Genomic DNA, 21,703 nt, shown 5'->3' with positions numbered 1-21,703 from the left:
AATCAAGGTCCGTGACCTTTTTGGGAGTTTTTCTGCCGATCGTTCAGGTCATCGACGACGCATGAATACCATTGAAAAGTGTGGTTGATCATCACTACCGATGATCAACCGAGTGGAACAAATCCAGTCGCCTGAGCCTGGGCGGCCCGGGTTTTAGCGCTGTGAAATACTCCGTACTTGCACAAGGCACTTGGTGTACATGCACTTGTACCAGTAGCCGGCTCGTACTGTGCTGTTAGGTGGTAATACGTCCCTTTGCAAGTTCATGTTGGTACAGTACAAGTTGGTGTACAGTACTCCGTACTCCGTACTTACTTAGTACTATTCGGAATACATGTACAAGCACCCTACTAGTACAGTACATACAAGTACTTACTGGCACGCCTACTTTTACTCTAGAATTCAAGTACAACGCGGGTACTTTGTATTCTTGTACGTGTTCCTGCACGGAGTAGTGGTTAACAGTACTGTACCACTTTACCCCAGAAAAGCCTACAGGAAGTATTACAGTACTTAAGTACAAGTACGAAAGTACTAACTAACCTACGTACTCCGTACATGTACTCCGTACAAGTACTCCGTAATTACAGTACGGAGTACTCTGTACTCTTATGGTACACCTGCACCTGTGGTCTCGGGAACTTCGGTCGAAGAAGCACTTGCACGCCCTTTCTTTCCTCTGGCACGTAACTAGTGAGGAGGTTGTGAGGACCATCAGCTCGCCTTCACCTTCCCAGCTTGATTGCTTCGTCCGTCGACCGTCCGTAAGCATCACGACACAGACTCCCTGTCGCGGCGGTCCTCTCATTTTTAACATTCGGGCCAACGGGCACCAGCTCTAGCTTGTCACTGCTCCACAAGGCCGCACCGCGCGTCCGAGGGCGTTAGTTGAAGTTAGTACCACCGTACTCCGTACCAGACAGCACGTATACGGATTTGGATGTCATCGTTCGACCCACACACCTCGCCCCGAAACGACGTCTCTCATCGCCTGCGCCTGCGGCCTTCTACCTCCAGCATGGTCGACCGTCCCGGCGATGCCAGTGGAGACGAGAACCAAGCCCTCCTCATGGCCGACCCGCAGCGACATGAAGACGGAGACGGTCAGGGGCCGCTCGATTTGACGACGGGGGCGACCCATCCCGATGCTCCCCTCGGCGGCGACGGCACCCTCGAGGTCGAGGTCGACAGCGGACCCCCGACGCCGCGATTCGTTCAGGACGAGCACGCGTGGAAGCGGTGGAAATGGGTTCCCTACCCCGTCCGCCGCTTCATCAAGGCCTTTGTCAAATGGTCCCACGGCCCGCCCAACGCACATCCCTATCGCATCAAGCCCCTCCTCCCCGTCGTGCAGGAGTATCCCCTCTTCCTCGTCGACCGCTTCCTCCCCAGGCGAAAGCATCGCTTCTGGCTCCTCTTCCTCTACTTCTCCCTCTGGCTCGTCACCTTCGTCCTCGTCAAGCGCCAGGGCACAATCGTCAGCGAGGTCGCCGGCTGGGGTCAGCCGCAGGCCATCGGGTGCTCGGCCGCCTACTGGGGCACCGACAACACCTGCGGCCTCGATGGGAACGCCTGCCGGCCCTTTGCCGACAGCGGCTTCGCCTTCCGCTGCCCCGCCAACTGCGAGGCTCTCCACGTGCTGAACCCGCACGCCGTCGGCGACCAGGAGATCGTCTACCGCTCCCTCGTCGTCGGCGGACCTTACGACGACGTCCACCCCGAGAATGCGACCTACCGCGGCGACTCCTACATCTGCGCCGCCGCCATCCACGCCGGTGTCATCTCCAACCAGAACGGCGGATGCGGCGTCGTCCAGCTCGTCGGAAGACGCCAAGGCTACGTCAGCACGCAGCGAAACGCCATCACGAGCGTCGCCTTCGACTCCTACTTCCCCCTCTCCTTCCAGTTCCTCCCGGCCATCGACTGCGCCGCCGAGGACACGCGCTGGTCGCTCCTCGCCCTCTCCGTCGTCTTCACCGCCGTGCTCTCCATCTTCACCGCCGAGCCTGCCCTCTTCTTCTTCCCCTCCTTTGTCGCCATCTTCTGGACCGTCGGCATGGCCCTCGACACACCCCCTCACAAGTCCGTCTCGGCCCTCTTCTCCAACATCTTGGGCAAGTTTCTGCCCGCCATGTTCGTCGCCTGGGTCATGTACGACAAGATGGGCATCCGCCGCACGCTCGGCGGCCTCACAGCCCAGTTCGAGAAGACGATCCTGTGGCTCGGTGCCTGCTGGGTGGGCGCGCTGACAAACTACACGCTCGACTTCATCCCCATCCAGCGTCTCACCGCCCACGATCTCAACCAGCAGCCGGGAGCCAAGGCGGCCTTGTCCATCATCATCGTCATCCTCGTCGTCATCGTCGCCACCCAGATATGGTTCTTTCGGATGGAGGGGCGCTTCATCAAGTACATGAAGCTCTATGCCCTCTTCGCCCTCGCCATCATCATCGCCCTTGTTCTCCCGACGCTCCACCTGAGGATACATCATTACATAATGGCCCTGCTTCTGCTACCCGGCACGAGCCTGCAGATGCGTCCGTCCCTCCTGTACCAAGGTTTGCTTGTCGGCTTGTTCATCAACGGCATCGCCAGGTGGGGTTTCGATCCCGTCCTGCAGACATCGGCCGCGCTGCAAGGCGACGCGCAAAAGGGAACGCTCCTACCTACGCTCGGCGAACCTGTCATTCGTCTCGCCAACGGCACCGACGGCGCCTCGAACATCACATTTACCTGGGGGGTGCCCACCGGCAAGCGCTACGACGGAATCAGCATCCTCGTCAACGACGTCGAGCGCTTCCGCTCCTACTTTGGCGACGAAAACGAAGAGACCAAGTTTACATGGCCTCGAAACAGCACGCTTGACTTGCCCGAGTACTTTCGGTTCGCCCTCATGAGCGGCAGCGACAGCGGCGATTACACCAAAGCCGGAATATGGGCCGCCGATGGCGCGTGGAAGCAGATGGAGCCGGGGCCGTCGAAGATCAAGGTCCGAAGCCTCGGGAGGCGTAAGGAGAGGCTACGGCGGGAATGAATCTTTGGTTTGTTCGTTTGGATCTTTCGTGTCGGGCGCTCGTTTATCCAGTGCTGGTATTCGTCTCCGTTTCCGTCACCATTCATAGAGACAATAAAGATACATAGCGGCCGATTGTTGCATCTCGAATTAGGTTGGCGGTGCGGACGCAGGTGCTCTCGTGGTGGCTTGGTGGGGATGCCCGTCAAAAGCCGCCAACCCCTGTCATCCATCCAGTCTCCACAACAGACCTCAACCTCCTCGAAGCTGAATCTTGCATCCATGGTGACCACGACTCGGACATTTCGGGTCCAAACCAACTGCAAGATCCGCCCCTCCGAGCATTCCCTCGCAAACGCTTGCCGCCAAATGTAGACACGTACACTTTTTCCACAGCAGCTCGCTTCGTCAAACCGTGCAGGAAGGGAGGGGAATTGGCCATAACGAGTCCGATCCGGCCGTTCCAGCATTCGTGACAGTCAGCCAAGGTCGCGAACGAAGCCATGGCGCCCCGGATACCCACAGAAGCCGACTTTGCGCCGCTCGCGTCGAGGCTCCGTCATACGCTCCACTTTCCATCACCGCGGGAATCGACAACGGCCATCCTCATCCTCTTCCACGGCCTGGGGGACTCCGAGGCGCCCTTTGCCGGCTTCGCACGCAGCATTGCCCTGCCCGGCGTGCTCGCCATCTCCGTGCGTGGCACCACCCCGCTGCAGCCCAGCCTGCTACCCGACGATGCCGTGCTGCGCGCGGGCAGCGGTGCCGGTGGCCACTTTCACTGGGGAGATGACCTGCGCATCGATCCCGCCACCGGGGAGCTCGACCCCGACCCGGGCTTCGAACGGGCGAGAAAAGCCATCATGGAGGACCTAGTAGCGGACATCCTTGTGGGAACGTGCGGCTGGGAGCTGTCCGACGTCATCCTCTTCGGCTTCGGCCAGGGTGGCTCGCTCGCCCTCGGCCTCGCTTCTTCCCTCCGCAAGGCCGACCAGGTTGTCGACGTTACTGATGGTGGTGGGCCGAAACCCATGACGTTGAAAGGCGCCGTCTCCATCGGCGGCCCGCTGCCCACATCCATGATCCCCACGCGTGAAGCGCGGCCAAGAAGCGATACGAGCGTCCTTGTTTGCCAGCTGGACGAGGGAGATGCCGTCGACGTGGTCAAGCGCGAGTTCAGCGACGTTCGCGTCGTCCAGTGGAAGAGAAGGGACGTGGCGATGCCCCGTGACAGGGAGGAGGTGTTTCCCATTATGAAGTTTTTTGCCGATCGATTGAAAAGCGGGTGGTAATGGTGCATCGGGCATCTAGCAACGGCATGGGTATCATTAATCCTTTCTCCTGTCTCAAGACAGCTGGCGAGCCGTCGTCACGCTTCGCCTACGTTCCCGGCCTGCAGCATGTCGGCCAGGAAATCCCACTTTGCCGACTGTGCGTTGTTGCTTTCTCTCGCAACACGTCTCAGCCCCCCGCAGATGAGGTTCAGGTGCCTATGAAAATGCTGCTCAATGTCCCGCAAGAGCTCGCCATACGGCCTACCTGCATCCCCTTCCTCGGGTTCCAATGCTCGGGCCCGCCCGTGCTCCAACGTGATAGCCAGGTCGAGCACATCGAGCATCGCCTCGCGGATAGGCTTCAGATTGCTTCCCAGACAGGCTTGGTCCACCATCTGCTTCATCGCATCCGCATGGGCAGCAATCATGTCGTCAATGCCGTCGGCCGCCGCCAGATCGGCTCGCATCTTGGAGCAGGCGGGCTCGAGGACGAGCGTCACCAGATAGGTCTGCAAGCTGTTGCAGAACCAGAGCAGCTGGCTCCGGGAAGAGTAGAACAACGCTCGCACTTGCCAACCATCACCGTCGGTCCCGAGATTTTCCAAAATCTTGGGCTTGTGCAATGCGTACATGGCCCTCCGTATCTGCAGGAGAAGCGTGAACACGGACCGGTACTGTTTCGTGCTCTTCTTCGTAATCACCATCCGCAAAGGCCACGGCAGCTTATAGCTGATTGCGACACTCGCCGGCGCCATCTTGACCGAAGATTGCACTTGCGAGGCCGACAAATCGCAGCCGGCGGCTTCGACGCCGATGGATAGCCGGTTGGCGTCCACAAGACTCGAAAAGGCCTCGTGTCCGGCCGCCGTCAAGCCGTAGCTGTCAGACCAGCTCGCTGGATTCATATCCATCAATCTGAAGAGCCTCTCGCAGAAAGTCGTGGCCGCGGATCCGTCCGACATGAGGAAGAGGGTCTGCATTGCGTCCAGCGTATGCAGCATCGCCCAATCTCCCACAAGGGCCTTCTTCAACGTCGCCGAGGTTGTGCGGTACTTGCTCTGGATCCATCGGTCGAAGGCCGTGCTGAAAAGATCGGCAAACGGTGCAAGCTCGAAGCCCGCTGGGCAAATGGCATCGTAGTCGAGCGGCGGTTCGTCCTCTTCATGTCTATAACGGACGGCGCCGGCTGTGCCCAGCAATCTCAACACTACCGTGTTCTTTCCGGCAGTGAATATTTTCTCGGCTGCTGGCTGGAGGAAGCTGGGAGCGTGCAATCTCCCATCGGGCATCTTGCGCAAGGCAAACTTATCCTGCCAGGTACCGCTCAGCGACTGGTCGCTGGAAGCTTCGGTGATGAAGAATAGCTCGTTGGTAGGGAGCAGCGTGCCCTCGTCCATCCAGTGGCGGATGTTTCGCAGGTATACGCCGAAACAGTCGACGAAGACGCGGGCGAGATAATGGTAAATATCCAACTCGCCGGCAAGCTGCGCCATGCTTGTCGCGTCAAACAAGAGCTCGAGGTACAGAAACGTTTCCGCCTTGTCTCGCTCTTCTACCATTGCGATGATCCTAGCCAGAGCAAAGAGCGGGCCTAGAAAAGGCAGAATCTCCTCATTCAATGCCAGGAGGCTGACAACCACGTCTTCATTCGGCGATATCAGGTGCGACTGGATGCTGGACAGTTTGCGGGCAAAATCCCCCAGACGTTTGGTGATGCAGTCTTGCAGCGCTTGGAGATGCGGAACTGACTGTGACCGATTGACAAAGCGGTGGAGGATGTGAAGTTGTCGGCCATGGTCCGCATAGGTGGCCATCAGAGCCGCGTGAGTCTCCCACGCCATATTCTCGAGCTGATACTTTGGATCGACAGCGCCGCGGCGACTGAAGAGGGTGCAGTCGAGGCCTTGAAGCATAAAGAGGATTTCTCGCATGGCCTGCACCTCGGGAACGGCAATCCTACGAACGCGTCCCAAAGGGTCCTCCGATGGGGACGTCACTCGCCATTTTTGCGCTTCGAGGACTGCGTTAAACACCGCCGGCTTTTCGGTATGAACGACCAAGTGCTGTGTGCTTCTGCCGACTAGTTCCTCGTCGCTTGGAATAGTCGTATGCCCCGAGTGGCCACTCACGTCACCTCCGTCATCGTCATCATCTTCCGTTTCCTCGTCGACTGCTTCTTCGTCGTCGTCTCCGTCGGTAGATTCGTTGCTTTGGTAGGCCGATTTCCACAAGTTCTCGTCCTCATCGTCATCCCAGCCATCCTCCTTGGAGATGTCCTCCCAGCGGAGTGGCCGCCTGGGTTCTGTCTCTCTGCGGCGCAGAGCATCCAGATCGCTCAGTCTCGCCTTGAATGTCGGTTGATCCGAGAGTTCCAAGAGGAAGGAGAGGGCTTCGGGATGCCATTTCGATGGCTGACTCTGGAACGCTCTCAATCTCTGCGCCAGCGCATCGGCAAGGTCATCACGATTGTTGACTCGGAAACGCTCGTCGAGCCCATCCAGACTGTGCTGTACCTCGAACTGGTTCGTACGGGTGTACGGATGTGACTTTAATGTCCGCAAGATGCCGTCGCATTTGGCATGGAAGCTGTCGGGGTCCGTCTTGGACGTCTCCACGGTCAGGAAGAGGCGCCTGTGGCAGGATCATCGCTGGGCACAGGGGAACTCACCTCCGACGACAGCTGTGTCAACGACGTGAGGAGGTCGGCCGTCAGATCTCCTAGTCGCGCGGCAAAAGCCATGGCGAGGAGGCGCTCATGGCATGGCTTGAGGAGGTGAAATGGGAGAAGGGAGTTGCCGTTGAGGAGCCAAGCGCCTCACTGGCACACAAATATATCGTCAAGTAATTACTTGGAGTTTACAGTAAGTAGGTACGCGTGCCGGTGTGTGTAGCGCAGTCTCTTCAAGTACTTGTACTGCATGTACGGGGTACTGTCAGTACAGTATGTTTACTTACTGCATGTATCTGTACCTGGAGTACGGAGTACAAGTACTGCACAACTACTGTACAGTATGTACAAGTAGGTGTACTGCACGGAGTTCGGAGTACTTGCAGTATTATTTAACTGATTACTTACTTATCTTGGTCTCAAATAGTAATAATAGTCCACTGCCAGATTCGATCCAAGTCTGGTCGGCCGACGGCAAGAGCCGATGTCACTGGTGGCGCGTCTCCTCCATTCGCTCTGTTAGGTGCTCGCGTCCGCCTGGACAGCGCATTGGTGCCAACTTACAGGTGCGGGCACAGCACGCTTGACCCCACAAGTCGCCGTGACTCTGATGGGCGCATTTAGCGCGACATGCGCCAAGAAAGCTGCCCCTTGCTTCCAAGTTGCATCTTCCGGCGATCCGTCGATGCATCTACGTTTTGCCCATTCACGCAGAACATTTTGGCCATCGGAACACGTACCGTCCGTTGCCCCCAAGCGGCCTATCCCATTCAATCGCCCTCATCCATGGCCTCTTGAAGCGTCAATCTTCCTCGAGTGAAGAGTTCTCCGCCAAATCGACAACTCGACGAAGGGCCAGTCGGAGAGAGACGCCGCCGCACTATGGCCATTGCCCGACCCGTGAGGGCGCTATTGCTCGCTGCCGTTCTCCTCTGGGCTCTCTTCGTCTTTTTGTTACTCAAACCGTCCGGCCTGATCCGCGGCCCCGGCGATCGATACCTGAACTTTGAGCGCGATCCCACCCTTGACCGTGAGCGGGCACCGAACCTCCCACCCTCCGAGGCTTTGGCGACGATGCACGTTCGCTGACCAGCCCTCGACGCAGCGACCGGCGAGCCCGATGGCGTCCTCCGTCGCACCTCGGAGAAGTATGCGCCCGATGCCGAGGACAGCGCTCGCATTCCGGCAACGCTGCTGGCGCTCGTGAGGAATTCCGAGGTCGACGACATGGTCCAGTCCATGGGAGACCTTGAGAGGACGTGGAACAACAAGTTCAACTACCCATGGACCTTTTTCAATGATGAGCCTTTTTCCGAAGAGTTCAAGAAGAAGACGCAAGCGGCGACAAAGGCCAAGTGCAACTACGGTACGCTCCCTCTCTGCCCCCCCCCCCAATCCACCCATCAGTCATCCACCCGCCATTCGTTCATCCATTCAATCATCGGTCCGCCCCCTTTCGGCTGTGAATCATGCTCACATGATTTCGATCGCCAGAGCTCATTCCCAAGGAACACTGGGCGACGCCCTCGTGGATCGACAGCACGGTATACGACGAATCCACTTCCATGCTCGCCGAATCGGGCGTGCAGTATGCCAAGATGATCTCCTATCACCAAATGTGTCGGTGGAACAGCGGCATGTTCTACAAACACCCGGCTCTCAAGGACATCCGGTACTATTGGCGAGTCGAGCCGAAAGTGCATTTCTTCTGCGACGTAGACTACGATGTCTTTGCCTACATGCATGACAACAACAAAACCTACGGCTTCACCGTCAACCTCTACGACGACCCCAAGACCCTGCCGACGCTGTGGCCGGAGACGGTCAAGTTCCTCGCAGACAACCCACACCACGAAGTCCACAAGAACAGCGCGCTGAAATGGTTGACGGACGACAAGAGACGGCCGGCCCACAACATGAATGCCCAGGGGTACTCGACCTGCCACTTTTGGAGCAACTTCGAGGTGGCCGATCTGAACTTTTGGCGGAGCCCGGTCTACGAAGAATACTTCAACCACCTCGACCGCGCCGGCGGTTTCTTCTACGAAAGGTGGGGAGACGCTCCCGTTCACAGCATAGCCCTTGGCTTGTGGGAAGATGCGAGCAAGATCCACTGGTACGTGTCGCCACCAATGCTCGCCGAGGCGGGCGAGCCGGCTCGTCGGTGCTAACGACCCATAGGTTCCGCGACATCGGCTATCAGCACATCCCATTCTTCAACTGCCCCAACTCACCCAAATGCAAAGGCTGCGTCACCGGCCGTTTCACCGACGGCGAGGCCTGGCTCCACGGGGAAGACTGCCGACCAAACTGGTTCAAGTACGCCGGAATGGGTTGAGCTCGCAAGCCCGCGCACCCACCTTTGTATCCAGAGAAATCCCTTTTGTAGCCGATTCGCATCGCTAGCATGTACATTTCAGCCATTGTTTTCCACTTGCGTCTTCCCGGCGCTGTTGGGTCATAGAAGCGTCATATGGAGCGTCGCGGGGTTGGGACCGCTCGACTCGGCTTGCATCATTGGTCTGTAACAAGACTTCCGGAGTATGGATAGATGGCGTTGACGAACACACATGGCCAAGGGGAAGGCAGCATCCGTTTGTCGAGCATTAATCATAATGAACCAAACACCGTCACGATGCCTAGCGTGCCGCCAACGCAGAACTGATCGCCCCAGCTGTCTTCTCGCCAGGCCAAGCAGCTGATGATATCATTCCGTGGCTTTTCCTTGCCATCCTTCCCCACCACCTTCTTCTTGGGCTCAAACCCTTCGGGTTGTGGGACCCTGATTTTGGTCACGAGGGTACCGCTAAGCAGGTCCCATGCCCAGATGCGGCCGTGGCCGTCGCCGTCTGTCTGGCCGCTCATCTCGTCTCCTGCCATCACGTACTTTTCCCTTCCGCCAAGTATCGACTGCACGCGAAGTTCCTTGTTTTGCCACGCGGCATCCGAGTAAGCCCGCAAGCAGGTTCCTTTGTCGCGGTCCATCAACCGCAGCTTGCTGTCGAGCGAGCCCACCAGGACGGTCCGCCCATCCTTGGTAAGGCTCAGGCTTGTCACGCTCGCGCCGAGGACATCTGTTGTGCACCTTCCCATCCTCACATCGTAACTTCTGACGCGGCCGTCGACGCTCCCCGTCACGATCTCCGGCCCGCGCACGACGACGGAGGTGATGGCGTCTCTGGCCTCGTCCAGGACTTGGATAGGCTTGAAGCTGTTGCTCTTGACATCCCAGATGCGCACCGTGGTGTCGAAGCCGCCACTGACGACGAGAGAGTCCCCATCTCCCGCGAAGCTCACGCAGTTGATTCGCGCCGAGTGTCCTTGAGCATTGCCGCCAAAGCGTCGCGTCGTCACGGCCGTGGACACATCCCAGAGGAACACGGACCGATCCCCGCCAGCGGACACGAAGCGCTCATTGTCCGCGGCTACGTTGATGCTGAGCACCTCGTAGCCATGGGCGGCGTACGTTTGGATAAGACGACCCTGGGGGACGGCTGGCTTGGCTGACGGGCGGATTTCCGGGATTGTTGTGCTCGGGAATGGGTTGTACAGACGAATCGATCGATCCGCAGAGCCGGTGATGATGTATGTTCCGGGTGATGCTGAGTAGGCGACGGCATGCACCGGGCCTGTGGAAGTTTGCGTTGTAAGTATCAGGGACTGGCCATGGATGAACTGCTGCAGAGCACACACCATTAGAGCCCAGGAGATGTGCCACAGGCTTATCGGGGAACGACATGCTCGGGACCTATACCCATCGTATCTCTATGTTGAGCAGTCGCTAGGCCATGATTGAGCCGATCGTCCCCGGAATTCGAAGTGGCAATCGACGTAGGCACCTGCTGGATATTGAGATTCCTAGGCAGGTATAGTTGTGAGTGAGCTGTTTTCGAGCAAGCATGACGATGACCGTATCAAGCTGATGTCGACAGGACTTCCTTTCCACCAGTCGTTTGGCAGGGTGGATCAGAATTACGAGTCCTGATTGGTCCATGCTGAGCTCTCTGCCTTGCAGGCATCAAGACCTCACCAACGTCACCAACGTCGCCAACTCACCAATTCGTCTCGAATCAAGGAACAAAAAGCTCTCAAAGCCTGAGTTACAATCACTCATGGTATGAGCACGGATTTTTGTTACTGTACAATATATCTATTTCAGTAGTCGCCAGACGGTTGTCCTATCTAAGCCATGATGACGCACAATCCTCCCAAGGCGATTAAGAGACAAGCAAACGCATTGCCACCATTTCCATCATTGTACAACAAAGAATACATCATATACGATGCAAAAATGCAACAAAATCTGCCAATCATTCGTTTCAGATTTATGCATATAGCAATCATCCAAGAGCCCTTGCAAGACTGGCTCCGTTTCGCCATTCATTCAAAGCCAAGAACGCCAACAAATGCATCAGAATGAAGACGCGGAGATCATGAACAACGCTCAAGAAAATGGGGCATAAACAATATCCATCGTTAACGGGTACGATTTCTCAATCGGATCGGGAATCTTCCAGCGGAGGTGTCTCGGATCGTTGGTTCCCTCTGCACTGATGACAACGCGGTAGCCCTCCGCGGGACTCGCCGGTCGCGATCCTTGGCTGTGATAGATGTGGATCAGCAGCTGCAGGCGTCCCTCAAGAGCCTCTTTTGCCGCAATCGAGTGCTCCCAGACCTTGGTCATGCCGTCGACAGCGTTCTTGGCCACGCGGATGCTCTGTGTCAGCTCGTTAATCGAGGACATGGTTCCGCTAGCCGTCAGCACGTCGACGGCCGTGACAATGGCAACGGACATGGCAGGAGGAGGCGTGCTCAATATCGTCGGCCGGACACGAAGAATACGGTCCAGGCAATTGGCCATGTCGAGGACGCTCATGGCGTGATCGCGGCACTGCTGGAGGTGCCTCGCTCGCACCTCGGTGGGAAGAAGAGTTGCCTGAAGGTGATGCCGGTTCATGAGGATCATGGTGTGGTGATACAGGAGGTGCATCGTCATGAAGGCCCCTACCTTGCCGGAGAAGGCAGCCGATTCGAGGTTGGAGCTTCCAAACGTCAGGCGAGACGGTAGAGACTTGTGCCAGTCGTGGGCTCTTCGGAAAATCTTCTGGGCCTTGGCTGCATCTCCCTCCGATGCGCTGGACCTTCTGGCAAGTCTCGAGATTGCAGTCTGGCAGGTGGACCAGACGTGAACCATTTCAACGAGGTAGCCGGTTATTTCCGACGAATTCTCCGTCAGTTTAGACGCTGTCGATTCGTCCGGGTCAAATATCGGCATGGCAGCCTCAACCTGCTTCTCAAAGCTCTCCGAGTCGGCCGGCAGACGGACGTAAATGTCATCCGCATTGATCATGATTGGACGGTCCGGAAGCACGGTATTGAGTCGCTCCAGCATGAACAGCGACCACATCGTCCGTCTCCTGGCCTCGCAGTAGCCAGCGTTGTTTGTGCCGAAGAGATAGGTCGAGGGTCTCTCGTCGCTCGACCTTTCGGTCTCGTGGTTGAGGTGCAGAAGGGCGGCGGCGGCGGCGGCCGAGGAGATGAGCTCGCTGGCCTCCCGGAGACGATAAGTAGAGATGTGGTACACGGCGAGAAGAATTCGGCTCTGCACCAGCTGGAGGCTGGTCGTCCCGATCATCTTTTGTGCGTAGTAGGCCACCTGGGCATACTCGTACGCGATGTGCCTCGGCCCTCCCGAGAGGGCAACGCCGATGGCCAGCACGCTGTAGAGAACCATCAAATCTTCGGGCGACTTTTCACGCACACTGTCGGCCGCCCAAGCTCGGAAAATCTTCTCGGGGAAGAAGCGCATGACGATGGTGTTGTCGATTTGTCCAAAAAACTGGGTGAGAACTGCACCGATGGATTCCGGGTCGGATCCGTACGGATCTGTTTTCCACGCACGAGCCAGAACATCGTCGGGGATTCGGGGCAAAATCTCGGGTAGAGGCCGGTGTCGAGGCTGGGATTTCGAATGATCCATCACCGGCTGCAACACTCCGACGACGGGTTCGCCGTTGGGAATATATGCGCCAGGGCCGACTTTGAGCCGCTTGACGTAGCCCTCATCCTGCGGTTCCTGAAGCGGGCGAGCCCGAGGAGATACAGGGGAGCTCGATCGACTGTCCGTCCTCGACTCGTGCTGCACCAGGTGGCCATCGGATTTGGCGACGTCGAGCAGCTCGGCATGGGACGACGACGGCGAGATGTAATGTCCGCCCCTGGGCCTATGAAACAACTTTAGCAAACCACGACTGGTTTTTCGAGGGGTTAGCAGGGAACGGGGAGTGGCATACGCGTTCTTGAATCTGCAGATGCGACCAAACTTCTCGCACTGAACACATCGCGGATAGTCGGGATCACATTTGATCTTTTTCTCCCGGCACGTCACGCACGCGATGGCCAGCCTCTTTCGGGGCTTCCCGGCCTTTGTAACACCCCAGTGCGCGTTGACGACCTCCCCGTCGATGACGGTCTTGCAGTGGCTTCCATCGTCGTAAAAGTAGCACAAGCCTTCACCTGGCACCTCGGCCGCTCGCACAAATCGAGGGAGAAAATGAGAGCCGGTCCAGATCTTCGGGCCCAGGCCGTCCTTGGAAGGCATCCCCTCGGTTGCCGCCGAGGCACTGCCCATGCTCGGCGGCGGGTTGGCGGGACCGTGTGCGGATCTCTGCTCGGGGTGCTCATGGGCGGAATCCTTTGGTCCGAAGAACTGCCTCCTGGTCTGGGAACCGGGGGATCGGAAGACGGCGTCGCGAGAGCCGAAGGAATACTCCTGCTTGCTGGCATCTTGACGGACCGACCACTTTCTGTTGGCTTCGGTGTCGGATCGAGAATCCAGCTGGCCACGGCTAGGTGTGCGGTTGTTGGGAGATTGCGGCCCCGAGATGGACCTGGCAAACGAGTGCAGGCTTTGCCGTTCCGGGTCGAACCTCACGTCGTACGTGCTCCGGGGTTGCGAGAGGGGGGGCGAAGCTGTGCGGGAAAAGTACGACTTGAGATTGCTGGTGCCGACGCAAGGAGAGGCTCGTGGCTGATTCAGAGGCGAATAGGTCATCGAGGGGGTTTTGTTGTCGCCATCAGCGGGCGATGGGTGCGGCCGCGTCGACGACGGAGGACCAAAAAGGCTGCTGAGCGAAGGCAGCTGCTGTCGGGGCGCCGGCTGGCCAGGCAGCTCGGATCGATTTGAACCCATGACAGAAGGTCCGGCGGCCACTGACAGATCGACATCGGCGCCCTTGTCATAGCTGGACATGGAGAGAGGGGCGAGGAGGCGCGTGCCCCAGGCTTGCTCGGTAGAGGGGGAAGAACGGGAGGAGAGGGACGAGGCGCCGGGACTCGCCAGCTCTGGCGGGCTGTCCGGAGCAACCAAACGTTGACGAGACTCCAAAGCTGCCAGGCCACCCATTGGGAAGATGCAAACAGAATCGGTCAGGGGTTCAAGTTAGGTGGTATGTCCGGGTGAGAATGGACCTCCTAACTTGGAGTCGCAATGCCGTCCTGCCCGACAGACCAATCCAAGCAGGGGCTTCGGGCGAGGGAATGCGAATGTGTCGAAGACAAAATAAGCTGCCGTCGAGCTGCCAAGTTGCTGTCGTTGCTTTCCGGCAAGCTGGAGGGCTGCCAAGTCGAGATGGTTTGATGAATGGTGCTAGACCCAAGTCTTGGAAAGGAGAATGCGATGGCAGCACCTTTGAAAGGAAGCACAAAGGCTCAAGATGGTGTGAGAGGTGAGGAAAGGGTGTGGACAAGGCAGGAGCGGAAACGAGTCGCTTTTGAAAGGTGGCGATGCAGACAGAGGGGAAGGGTCGGGTGAGCGATGTCGACTCACAGGATCCGCAGGTCCAGATTCACCGAGCCTCCAAGACGAGTCAAATGCGTAGTACCAGTGGACTGGGCTGGCTTGGCTCATGGAAACAAGATTTGCCAGGCAATCTGGAAGCCTTCGCCGACAGCATGCCAGTACCACCTCCCGGCGTGCTGGTGGCAGACACGTGCATTTCAACACGCCCCCCCCCCCCCCAATATCTCTCCTCACCTCCCCCCTTCCCCGGGGTCCCGTCTTCATGGGAATACCTCCGGACGCTAAGCGGGTTTAGAGAGACGGCGGCAGCGGTCGGCAGCGACGGCGAAGCAGCAAAGGTTCAGGGATTGGTGGTGGCATGGCGGCGGTACAGCGGCTCTCGCTGGCGTTGACGCAGCGAAGGCAACGGCATGCTCAAGGGGGGAGGGGTGGCTTAGTGCACATGTACAGGTAAGCCTCCATGCTCGACGGGACATGCTACGGAGTCGTCGATGCTGCTGGCTTTGGATGGTTATCGACCAGGGCCGAGGGTGTGGTGGGCCTCGCCAAGGAGCATACGGATACGGCAGGGGTGCGCTCGAGGGGGTGCGTTCAAGACATGCGGCTGCGAGACACCGAAGCTGTCGAGACAGGCCCGCTGAAGAAGAAGGGCGGTTACGCACTCGGTCAGCTCCATTGGATGCTCGGCAGCAGCAGAGAATATTTGAAAAGACATGACGGAGGGGAAAGTGAAGCGAAAGACGAACTGCAGGCTGCCCGGGATGTTTGGCGGCGGGCATGGGCGAAGAAATCGGGCCAAGAATGATTCACTGGCTCGGCGGCTTACGGTTCGGACAAGAGAGGAGAAGCATGCTAGCTCGACAGCAGCAGGCCCGTGGCAGGGCAGCAGAAGAACTTTTGGTCGTCGGTCCGGGCGGTACCGTCACGGGCTGCGGCACACGTCTCGACGAGTCGCCGGCTGCCGAAGCTGAAGGCGTCTGCTGCGTCCGGCGGTGTACACCACGGCGCACTTGCATGTGCAGCCGCACCCACAGCACTGCCAGTGCACGTACGGGGGGGCACCGAGTACGCTGTGCGGGAAGCGCTTGGTCGGCAGGCAGAGCAAGATCGGGGAGGTGGCCGTTGAGTAAAGGGGGAATGGGATGGGGTGCGTGCGACTCGGCCGCCGGCGGCTCCATTCGCTTGGCCACCGCGTCGAGGAGCTGGACAGTCGGTCTGGCAGAGCGTACGGCCGCTGTAGGAGTTCAGCGCATGCACGGTGAGACGGGTCAAAAGTACCGCCCTTTGCAACGTTGGCCGCCGGGGTCCAGCTCCCTGGCCACGACGGAGCAGGGTGTTCGGAGCACTGCAAGAGAGGTAGGTTCGGCAGGTCATCCGGCTCACTGGGATCATCGTGGCACTGGCTGCGGACCGAGGCGGCACAGCAGGCAAGACACGGCGGACACGGTGTCGAGTGATGGGGCCGTCATCCATGGCAGCCCACAGCGGAACGATAGGCCGAGCCGAATGACGGACGTTTAGGATCTCGCCGTTGCAGTGCTGGTCAGGCTGGACCAGAGGCGTAATTTCCGGCCCGCAGGCATGCGAACGATAGAGGACAGCAAAGTAAGTACTTAATATTACATACGGAGTACGGAGTACACTTACCTACTGATCCAGCGCCTGCACAAGTCAGTGCATTTGCCTGCACAATGTAGTACTGGGACGGTGTACCGTACAGCGCAAGTACAGTACCCGTGTGCAACAACAACGATAACTACCTGTACCTAGTACGGACGAGCAACACGTGCTGGGTAGGTAGTCGCAAACATACCGAGCAGAGTAAACACCGACCGTCAACACACAAGTAGCACTTACAGGCGTAGGTGTTTGGAGCACTGTAGGTAGGTGTACAAGTACATGTGCGGTCCAGGTACGCTGCTGCGCAGGCGAGCATGCTGTGGCGATCGATGCTAGGTCCCCGTAGGGATGCATGTCCCTGCACGAAGCAGTCGCGCACATTGCTCAGGTCTGACGCCATAGGCGTTCATCCCATCCCGGCGCATGCTGAGAATGGGTTGGTGAGCCACATCGAACCAGCGTGGCCACGGAACGGAGGGGCGAGACACGGCTCTTGGCTAGCTGCCAGGGCGGAACTCAAGCCTTTTCGCGAGGGGCGAGGCATGCAGTTTTCTCTAATGCCGTGCCTGCCACCGACTGCCACAGGCTGCCATCGACTGGAGGTTGGCGGCATGGATAGGGAAAGGCGCAAGAACGGCAGAGCAACCCAGGAGTCCGTTGGCCTGTGCGTGGCGATGAGGGGGGGGAAGGGGGGGGGGATCAGAGACATTTCCACAAATAGCAACAAGCCGGGCATGGTGCAGGTCAGAGGCTGGCTCACCTCTTTCTAGATGATTTTATCATAGTACTAGGCGCACCTGCTCCGTACGAAGTACTTGCACACCTATACGTGCAGTGCTGCGCTATACTTGCATGTACTTACGTACAGTACAGTACAGTACGTGTAGTACGTTGGCTGCTCCGCATTGTATAAATCAATATTCCGTCCTGCATATAGTTATGATACCGTGTACTGTAAGTACATGGCTGAACAGTATAGATCCGGTCACATGTAGGTGCGTGTTTCCTCTGGAGGTCGATGATGCGATGGCAGGTGTGCTTGCATGGTACTCCGCACGAATGCACCATGGACGCGGGCCCTGTTGCGACGACAACGATCCGCCAGGAGCTTTGACTCCCTCCGTCGCGGGGTGGCAAGCACGATAGGACGGTGAGTGAGCGATGCGCTATCAGCCCTCACATACTTCCGTGCGTACGATGCCAACTGTTGTCTGTGCGTTCGGCCACGCCCACGATATGGTCGGATCGTCGGTGACGTTCGCTTCCGCCAAGACGACCGACGGATCCTCGGAGGACCTGAACACGTTTGGTGCGTCACCTGACCGGGCCCAATCAGCCAGGTTGTACCGGTCCTCGTCCGGGTATTTCCACGAGTACGACGAGTACGACGACGACGACGACGACGACAAAGGAGTCGGTAGATCGATTGTGGGGGGGCTACCCGTCCGTGTCAGATGACAGCGTCTGCTCGATGACCCAGAACGGTTGGTGCTCGTCGGGTACGAAATCGAAGCGAACCGCGAAAGGAGCAGGATCGGTTGGGCACCGGGTTTCTTCCCATTGTCACCGTAACTACAGTACACAGCACAAGTAAGCATGTTGTTCATTGCCTCATGTCGATGGGAGACATGGTAGCGCATGACGAGGTGAGCAGAGACAACAGCAGGATGGCCAACGAGGGGAATGCTACCGCCGAGCACGCAACGTGCGGCCGCCAGGGGAATGGTCATTGGCTGGATCGGTTCCCTGTTGCAAGACAGGATGGGATAAATGAGTCTCGTTGGGGTAAAACAAGACCGTCATGCGACGGCCGAGTCTTTTCGGGAGGTCCATGGCCTGTGAGTACCGACACGTTACGTCAGGACTCGACCGTCGGATTGGCACGCACCGTTGCCTGCCGGGGGGCGGGGGGGGGGGGGGGGGGGGGGGGAGGGACACGGGACCCAACGACGCCCGGTCCATCCTCAGAGCGCTCCGGGAGAACAAAGGGCGAGGGCGTAGGGGGGTGGAGAGGCGGAGAGGCGGAGAGGGCGTAGGGGCAGGGAGGGCGGAGTGGGCAGAGAGTTGGTGGGCGGTGGAGTAATAGTCGGAAACGCATGATCGGCAGTGAGCGTCGACTCGTCCATGGTCGACGCGGGAAGGGGAGGACAAGACGGCGGCGAGAGCAGAGTGGGAAATGGCAAGCCAGCTCGCTGCGCTGGATGCAGTTCCAATTCGGGACCTGGTGAAGAATGTAAGAATACGTAAATGGTACGAGGGCTGGTACGACGGACGTGTGTGCCGTCGCAGCTGCCGCCATCACGAGACATGGCTTCGCCTGTCCATTGTCCAACCAAGCAGGAGCACAGGGAACTACGAATTACCGTGATTACAGGTGTGCATGTACTGTACTGTACATGCAAGGACTTGTATATATACAAGTAGGCAGAAAGGAGCACCTAGCACCTACTACTAGGTGCTAGGACAGTACAATAAGTACTTGGTAGCTAAGCAAGTATTTACAGCATGATGAACTGTAGGTGTACAAGTACAACTAGACGCAAGTGTAATAGGTACAGTACGTACCGTAGGTGTGGTGTAGAGGAAGGAAGGCCTATCGGGAAGCAAACCAGCGGACCCTCCACACATGAGTAGCTCTCGGGGTAAATGTACTTACAGAAGGACTAGTACGAGCATCCTGGTAGCAGTGCTAGCCAGAGTACTCTACAGTATGGTAAAAGTACGTACAGTACGGTAATTACATGTTAGGTACTTACTACATAGGTGCCTGTAAGTACGGAGTGCACGTACTTACTTACTGTATTCCGTTCAGGCATTAAGTACATGTGCTCGCTCGTACGAGCACTGCACTAGCGCTCACGAGCACCGCGTCCCAACATGGATGCAGCCGCGGCGCCAAACGGCATGTGGCGGATACGTTAGGATGGATTGGCGTCGACACGCCCTGCCACCGAGGCGTCCGAGCTCGTTGGTACCTGCGCCACTTGACCTCGTCGGCATCTCGGTCTGCTCTCTGCGCGTGAGTGGCGCAGAGGTACGGATGCGCCACAAGCCGATTCGTGAGGAATTTGCACGGTTGGATTGTAAACGGGGACGACGGTCAGTATTCGCACTCCTCCCATCCTTTTCGAGGCACGACTGGCACGGGGTACGTACGGGTACGGGGTAGGATGATTCAGAGGAGGGTGGCGAAAGCCCGTCGACCGTGTCATTCGAGCGCCCCGTCCAAGTTGGGTCGATGGATGGATGGATGATGTACATGTGCACATGGGATCCGACGACCTCGAGGACCCGTCGCGAGCAACGCGGGAAAGTCGGCTTCAATACGAGCAGAAGGAGAACGCCGGCTCAGGCACCTGGTTCCGAGGGCAGTTGGATTTTCTGTCCTTGGATGCAAGTACCACCAAGTACGAGGTTGGTACAAGTGAGTAACTACGGAGTTCTGGGCAACCACCTTGGCAGCACAGCACCAGGTACGAAGTCTGATGGATTCGTGCACTTGCAGCGTACCTAGTAGTGTACTTGCATAAGTACAGCGCACAGTACAGCACAGTACATGTACTGTATGTTCACAGCACGGAGCACTGTACTTATGCGGCGGAGTAGTGCCTACATGTAAGTACTCCGTATCCTGTGCTGTATTCAGTACTCCGCACTTTGGCGAGCATCGGCACCCGTATGCATCGGGAAGCCGAGTGCAATCGGCAGTCCATTTGGACGAGATCAAGAGCCGCCGTCATGGGTGTGGCATGGCATCCATCACCTTCATCGTCTGTGGAACCGCCCAGATGAGCTTGCTGAGACATGACACCGGCCGGCCATTGACTACCCGATCCAGATCCTCCTCCGAGTGGGCAAGCTTGACGACTAGTGGGAGACAAGAATCCAATGTTGCAGCCGGGAAATTCCCCAACCTTGTCTTCGGACGAATGATGGGCTCGAGCCTGCCTCGCAATCCCGCCTCCTCATTAAAATGGGTCTCCTCATTAAACGGCAAGCAAGGGACGGCATATCCTCTGCCACCGGTCGGCCCCTCTCATCGAACGAGAAGGACGAACGGCTCGTGGCGCTCGGGACATGCTGAGCACCCTGAAAGCCGTGGATTGGCTTCCAACGCCGTAAATTGCTTCTCGGCCCTCCATTCCGGCCGAACCTGGACCTTGGCCACGACCAGTAGGTGTACGGAGCAGGGTATGAGACATCGCCGAAGCCCGACAACGAGTCCGTGTCCATGACGAGCCTATTTTTAGGGCACCGTCACGAGACGGATCGCGAACAGTCTGCTCGTTTGCACGCTGGCAGGCACGAACGGTGAATGAAGCGAATACAAAGTGCAGTTACTACTCCGTACTCACACACTACTTGTACTGTACGTACCCCATCAGACCAGGCACGCGGTCCGAGTACGAGTACGAGCACTGTACTAGCAAGCAAGTACTCCATACTTATGTACTGTACAGTATTACTCCGTACGGAGTACAGGAGTCCCTGCCGTAAGTACATGTAATACACTACATGTACAGTAGTAAGTACTTACTCCTCCGTACGGAGTAAGTACATTTACAGTACATTCTTCTGGTACCCGCATGGTACGGGAGACCGGGGGAGGGGGGTTCGCTGAGGCTTGCCATGGTGCATACCTGTACACGCCAGACCAGGGCGAGCACGTTCTGTGTTCAGTCCAGCTTGACATGTTCCGTGTGGCTTCCACGCTAGCAACAACGGGTTCTCCAATTCATCGTCTCTCGGTCTGGTCATTTTTCTTCCTTGAGTGTCGCCCGAGTCGGCATGCTGCGCTCATGCGACATCGAAAGACCAGTGGTCTCGCAATCCAAGTGCATCGCAACGAAAACATAGCAATGGATAGGGAGCGGTGAGAGGTGCTGGTAGACAAAACCCCCATCCGCCGCTGTTGACGAGTCGCGCATTGCAGGGGACAAAGAGGCAGAGGTTGGTGGGTGACCTTCCCAAGTCGAACGCAGCGCAGACGATGGATCTTTTAGGGCGTGTTGGCGACGCCTGTTGCCCGGGAATCCGCCGCCGCGCCGCGGTACGTGGAACAAGCCAGATGTGGTGACGACACCGAAGGGGTTGGTACAGGTCCAGCACCAACAAGCAAACAAAACTGTCGTCGGCGTCGTCGGCGTCGGTAGGTAACGAATGGATGAAGCATCATGCTCGCTCTTGCATGCGCACACGACTTCTGGTCTTCGCCTTCTGCCCTGGAAATGGAATACGAGTACGCCGGTACTCGTTTATCCTCTGCGCCGCATGCATTGAGGCAAGCACTTGCTCCCTCCGTCCGTGCATGTACGACCTGAGCCGGC

General features: G+C 57.9%; 7 protein-coding genes across 7 annotated transcripts; 4 read left to right on the top strand and 3 right to left on the bottom strand.

The window, feature by feature from the left end:
* Positions 1-1,018: 1,018 nt before the first annotated feature.
* DCS_03791 (LCCL domain containing protein) lies at positions 1,019-3,034 on the top strand (the record flags this gene model as incomplete). The annotated part of the gene is made up of 1 exon (XM_040801104.1): positions 1,019-3,034. One exon carries the CDS (start codon positions 1,019-1,021, stop codon positions 3,032-3,034), a length of 2,016 nt encoding a protein of 671 aa, XP_040656137.1.
* A 482-nt stretch (positions 3,035-3,516) lies between these two features.
* On the top strand, positions 3,517-4,305 carry DCS_03790 (uncharacterized protein; the record flags this gene model as incomplete). The annotated part of the gene is made up of 1 exon (XM_040801103.1): positions 3,517-4,305. One exon carries the CDS (start codon positions 3,517-3,519, stop codon positions 4,303-4,305), a length of 789 nt encoding a protein of 262 aa, XP_040656136.1.
* A 77-nt stretch (positions 4,306-4,382) lies between these two features.
* Positions 4,383-7,027, bottom strand: DCS_03789 (Spc97/Spc98; the record flags this gene model as incomplete). Its single annotated transcript, XM_040801102.1, has 2 exons — positions 4,383-6,896; positions 6,956-7,027. 2 exons carry the CDS (start codon positions 7,025-7,027, stop codon positions 4,383-4,385), a joined length of 2,586 nt encoding a protein of 861 aa, XP_040656135.1.
* Positions 7,028-7,837: 810 nt separating this feature from the next.
* Positions 7,838-9,293, top strand: DCS_03788 (alpha-1,2-mannosyltransferase; the record flags this gene model as incomplete). The annotated part of the gene is made up of 4 exons (XM_040801101.1): positions 7,838-7,985; positions 8,049-8,321; positions 8,450-9,071; positions 9,137-9,293. 4 exons carry the CDS (start codon positions 7,838-7,840, stop codon positions 9,291-9,293), a joined length of 1,200 nt encoding a protein of 399 aa, XP_040656134.1.
* Positions 9,294-9,565: 272 nt separating this feature from the next.
* Positions 9,566-10,651, bottom strand: DCS_03787 (uncharacterized protein; the record flags this gene model as incomplete). Its single annotated transcript, XM_040801100.1, has 1 exon — positions 9,566-10,651. One exon carries the CDS (start codon positions 10,649-10,651, stop codon positions 9,566-9,568), a length of 1,086 nt encoding a protein of 361 aa, XP_040656133.1.
* Positions 10,652-11,399: 748 nt separating this feature from the next.
* On the bottom strand, positions 11,400-14,360 carry DCS_03786 (binuclear Zn cluster-containing/DNA binding domain-containing protein; the record flags this gene model as incomplete). The annotated part of the gene is made up of 1 exon (XM_040801099.1): positions 11,400-14,360. The coding sequence occupies one exon, from the start codon at positions 14,358-14,360 to the stop codon at positions 11,400-11,402; it is 2,961 nt and encodes a 986-aa protein (XP_040656132.1).
* A 1,245-nt stretch (positions 14,361-15,605) lies between these two features.
* DCS_03785 (uncharacterized protein) lies at positions 15,606-16,277 on the top strand (the record flags this gene model as incomplete). Its single annotated transcript, XM_040801098.1, has 2 exons — positions 15,606-15,740; positions 16,005-16,277. The coding sequence occupies 2 exons, from the start codon at positions 15,606-15,608 to the stop codon at positions 16,275-16,277; spliced, it is 408 nt and encodes a 135-aa protein (XP_040656131.1).
* Positions 16,278-21,703: the final 5,426 nt, after the last annotated feature.

Source organism: Drechmeria coniospora, chromosome 02 (assembly GCF_001625195.1).
Source record: "Drechmeria coniospora strain ARSEF 6962 chromosome 02, whole genome shotgun sequence".
Taxonomy (NCBI): Eukaryota; Fungi; Ascomycota; class Sordariomycetes; order Hypocreales; family Ophiocordycipitaceae; genus Drechmeria; species Drechmeria coniospora.
This window is presented reverse-complemented; position numbering and strand designations above follow the sequence as displayed.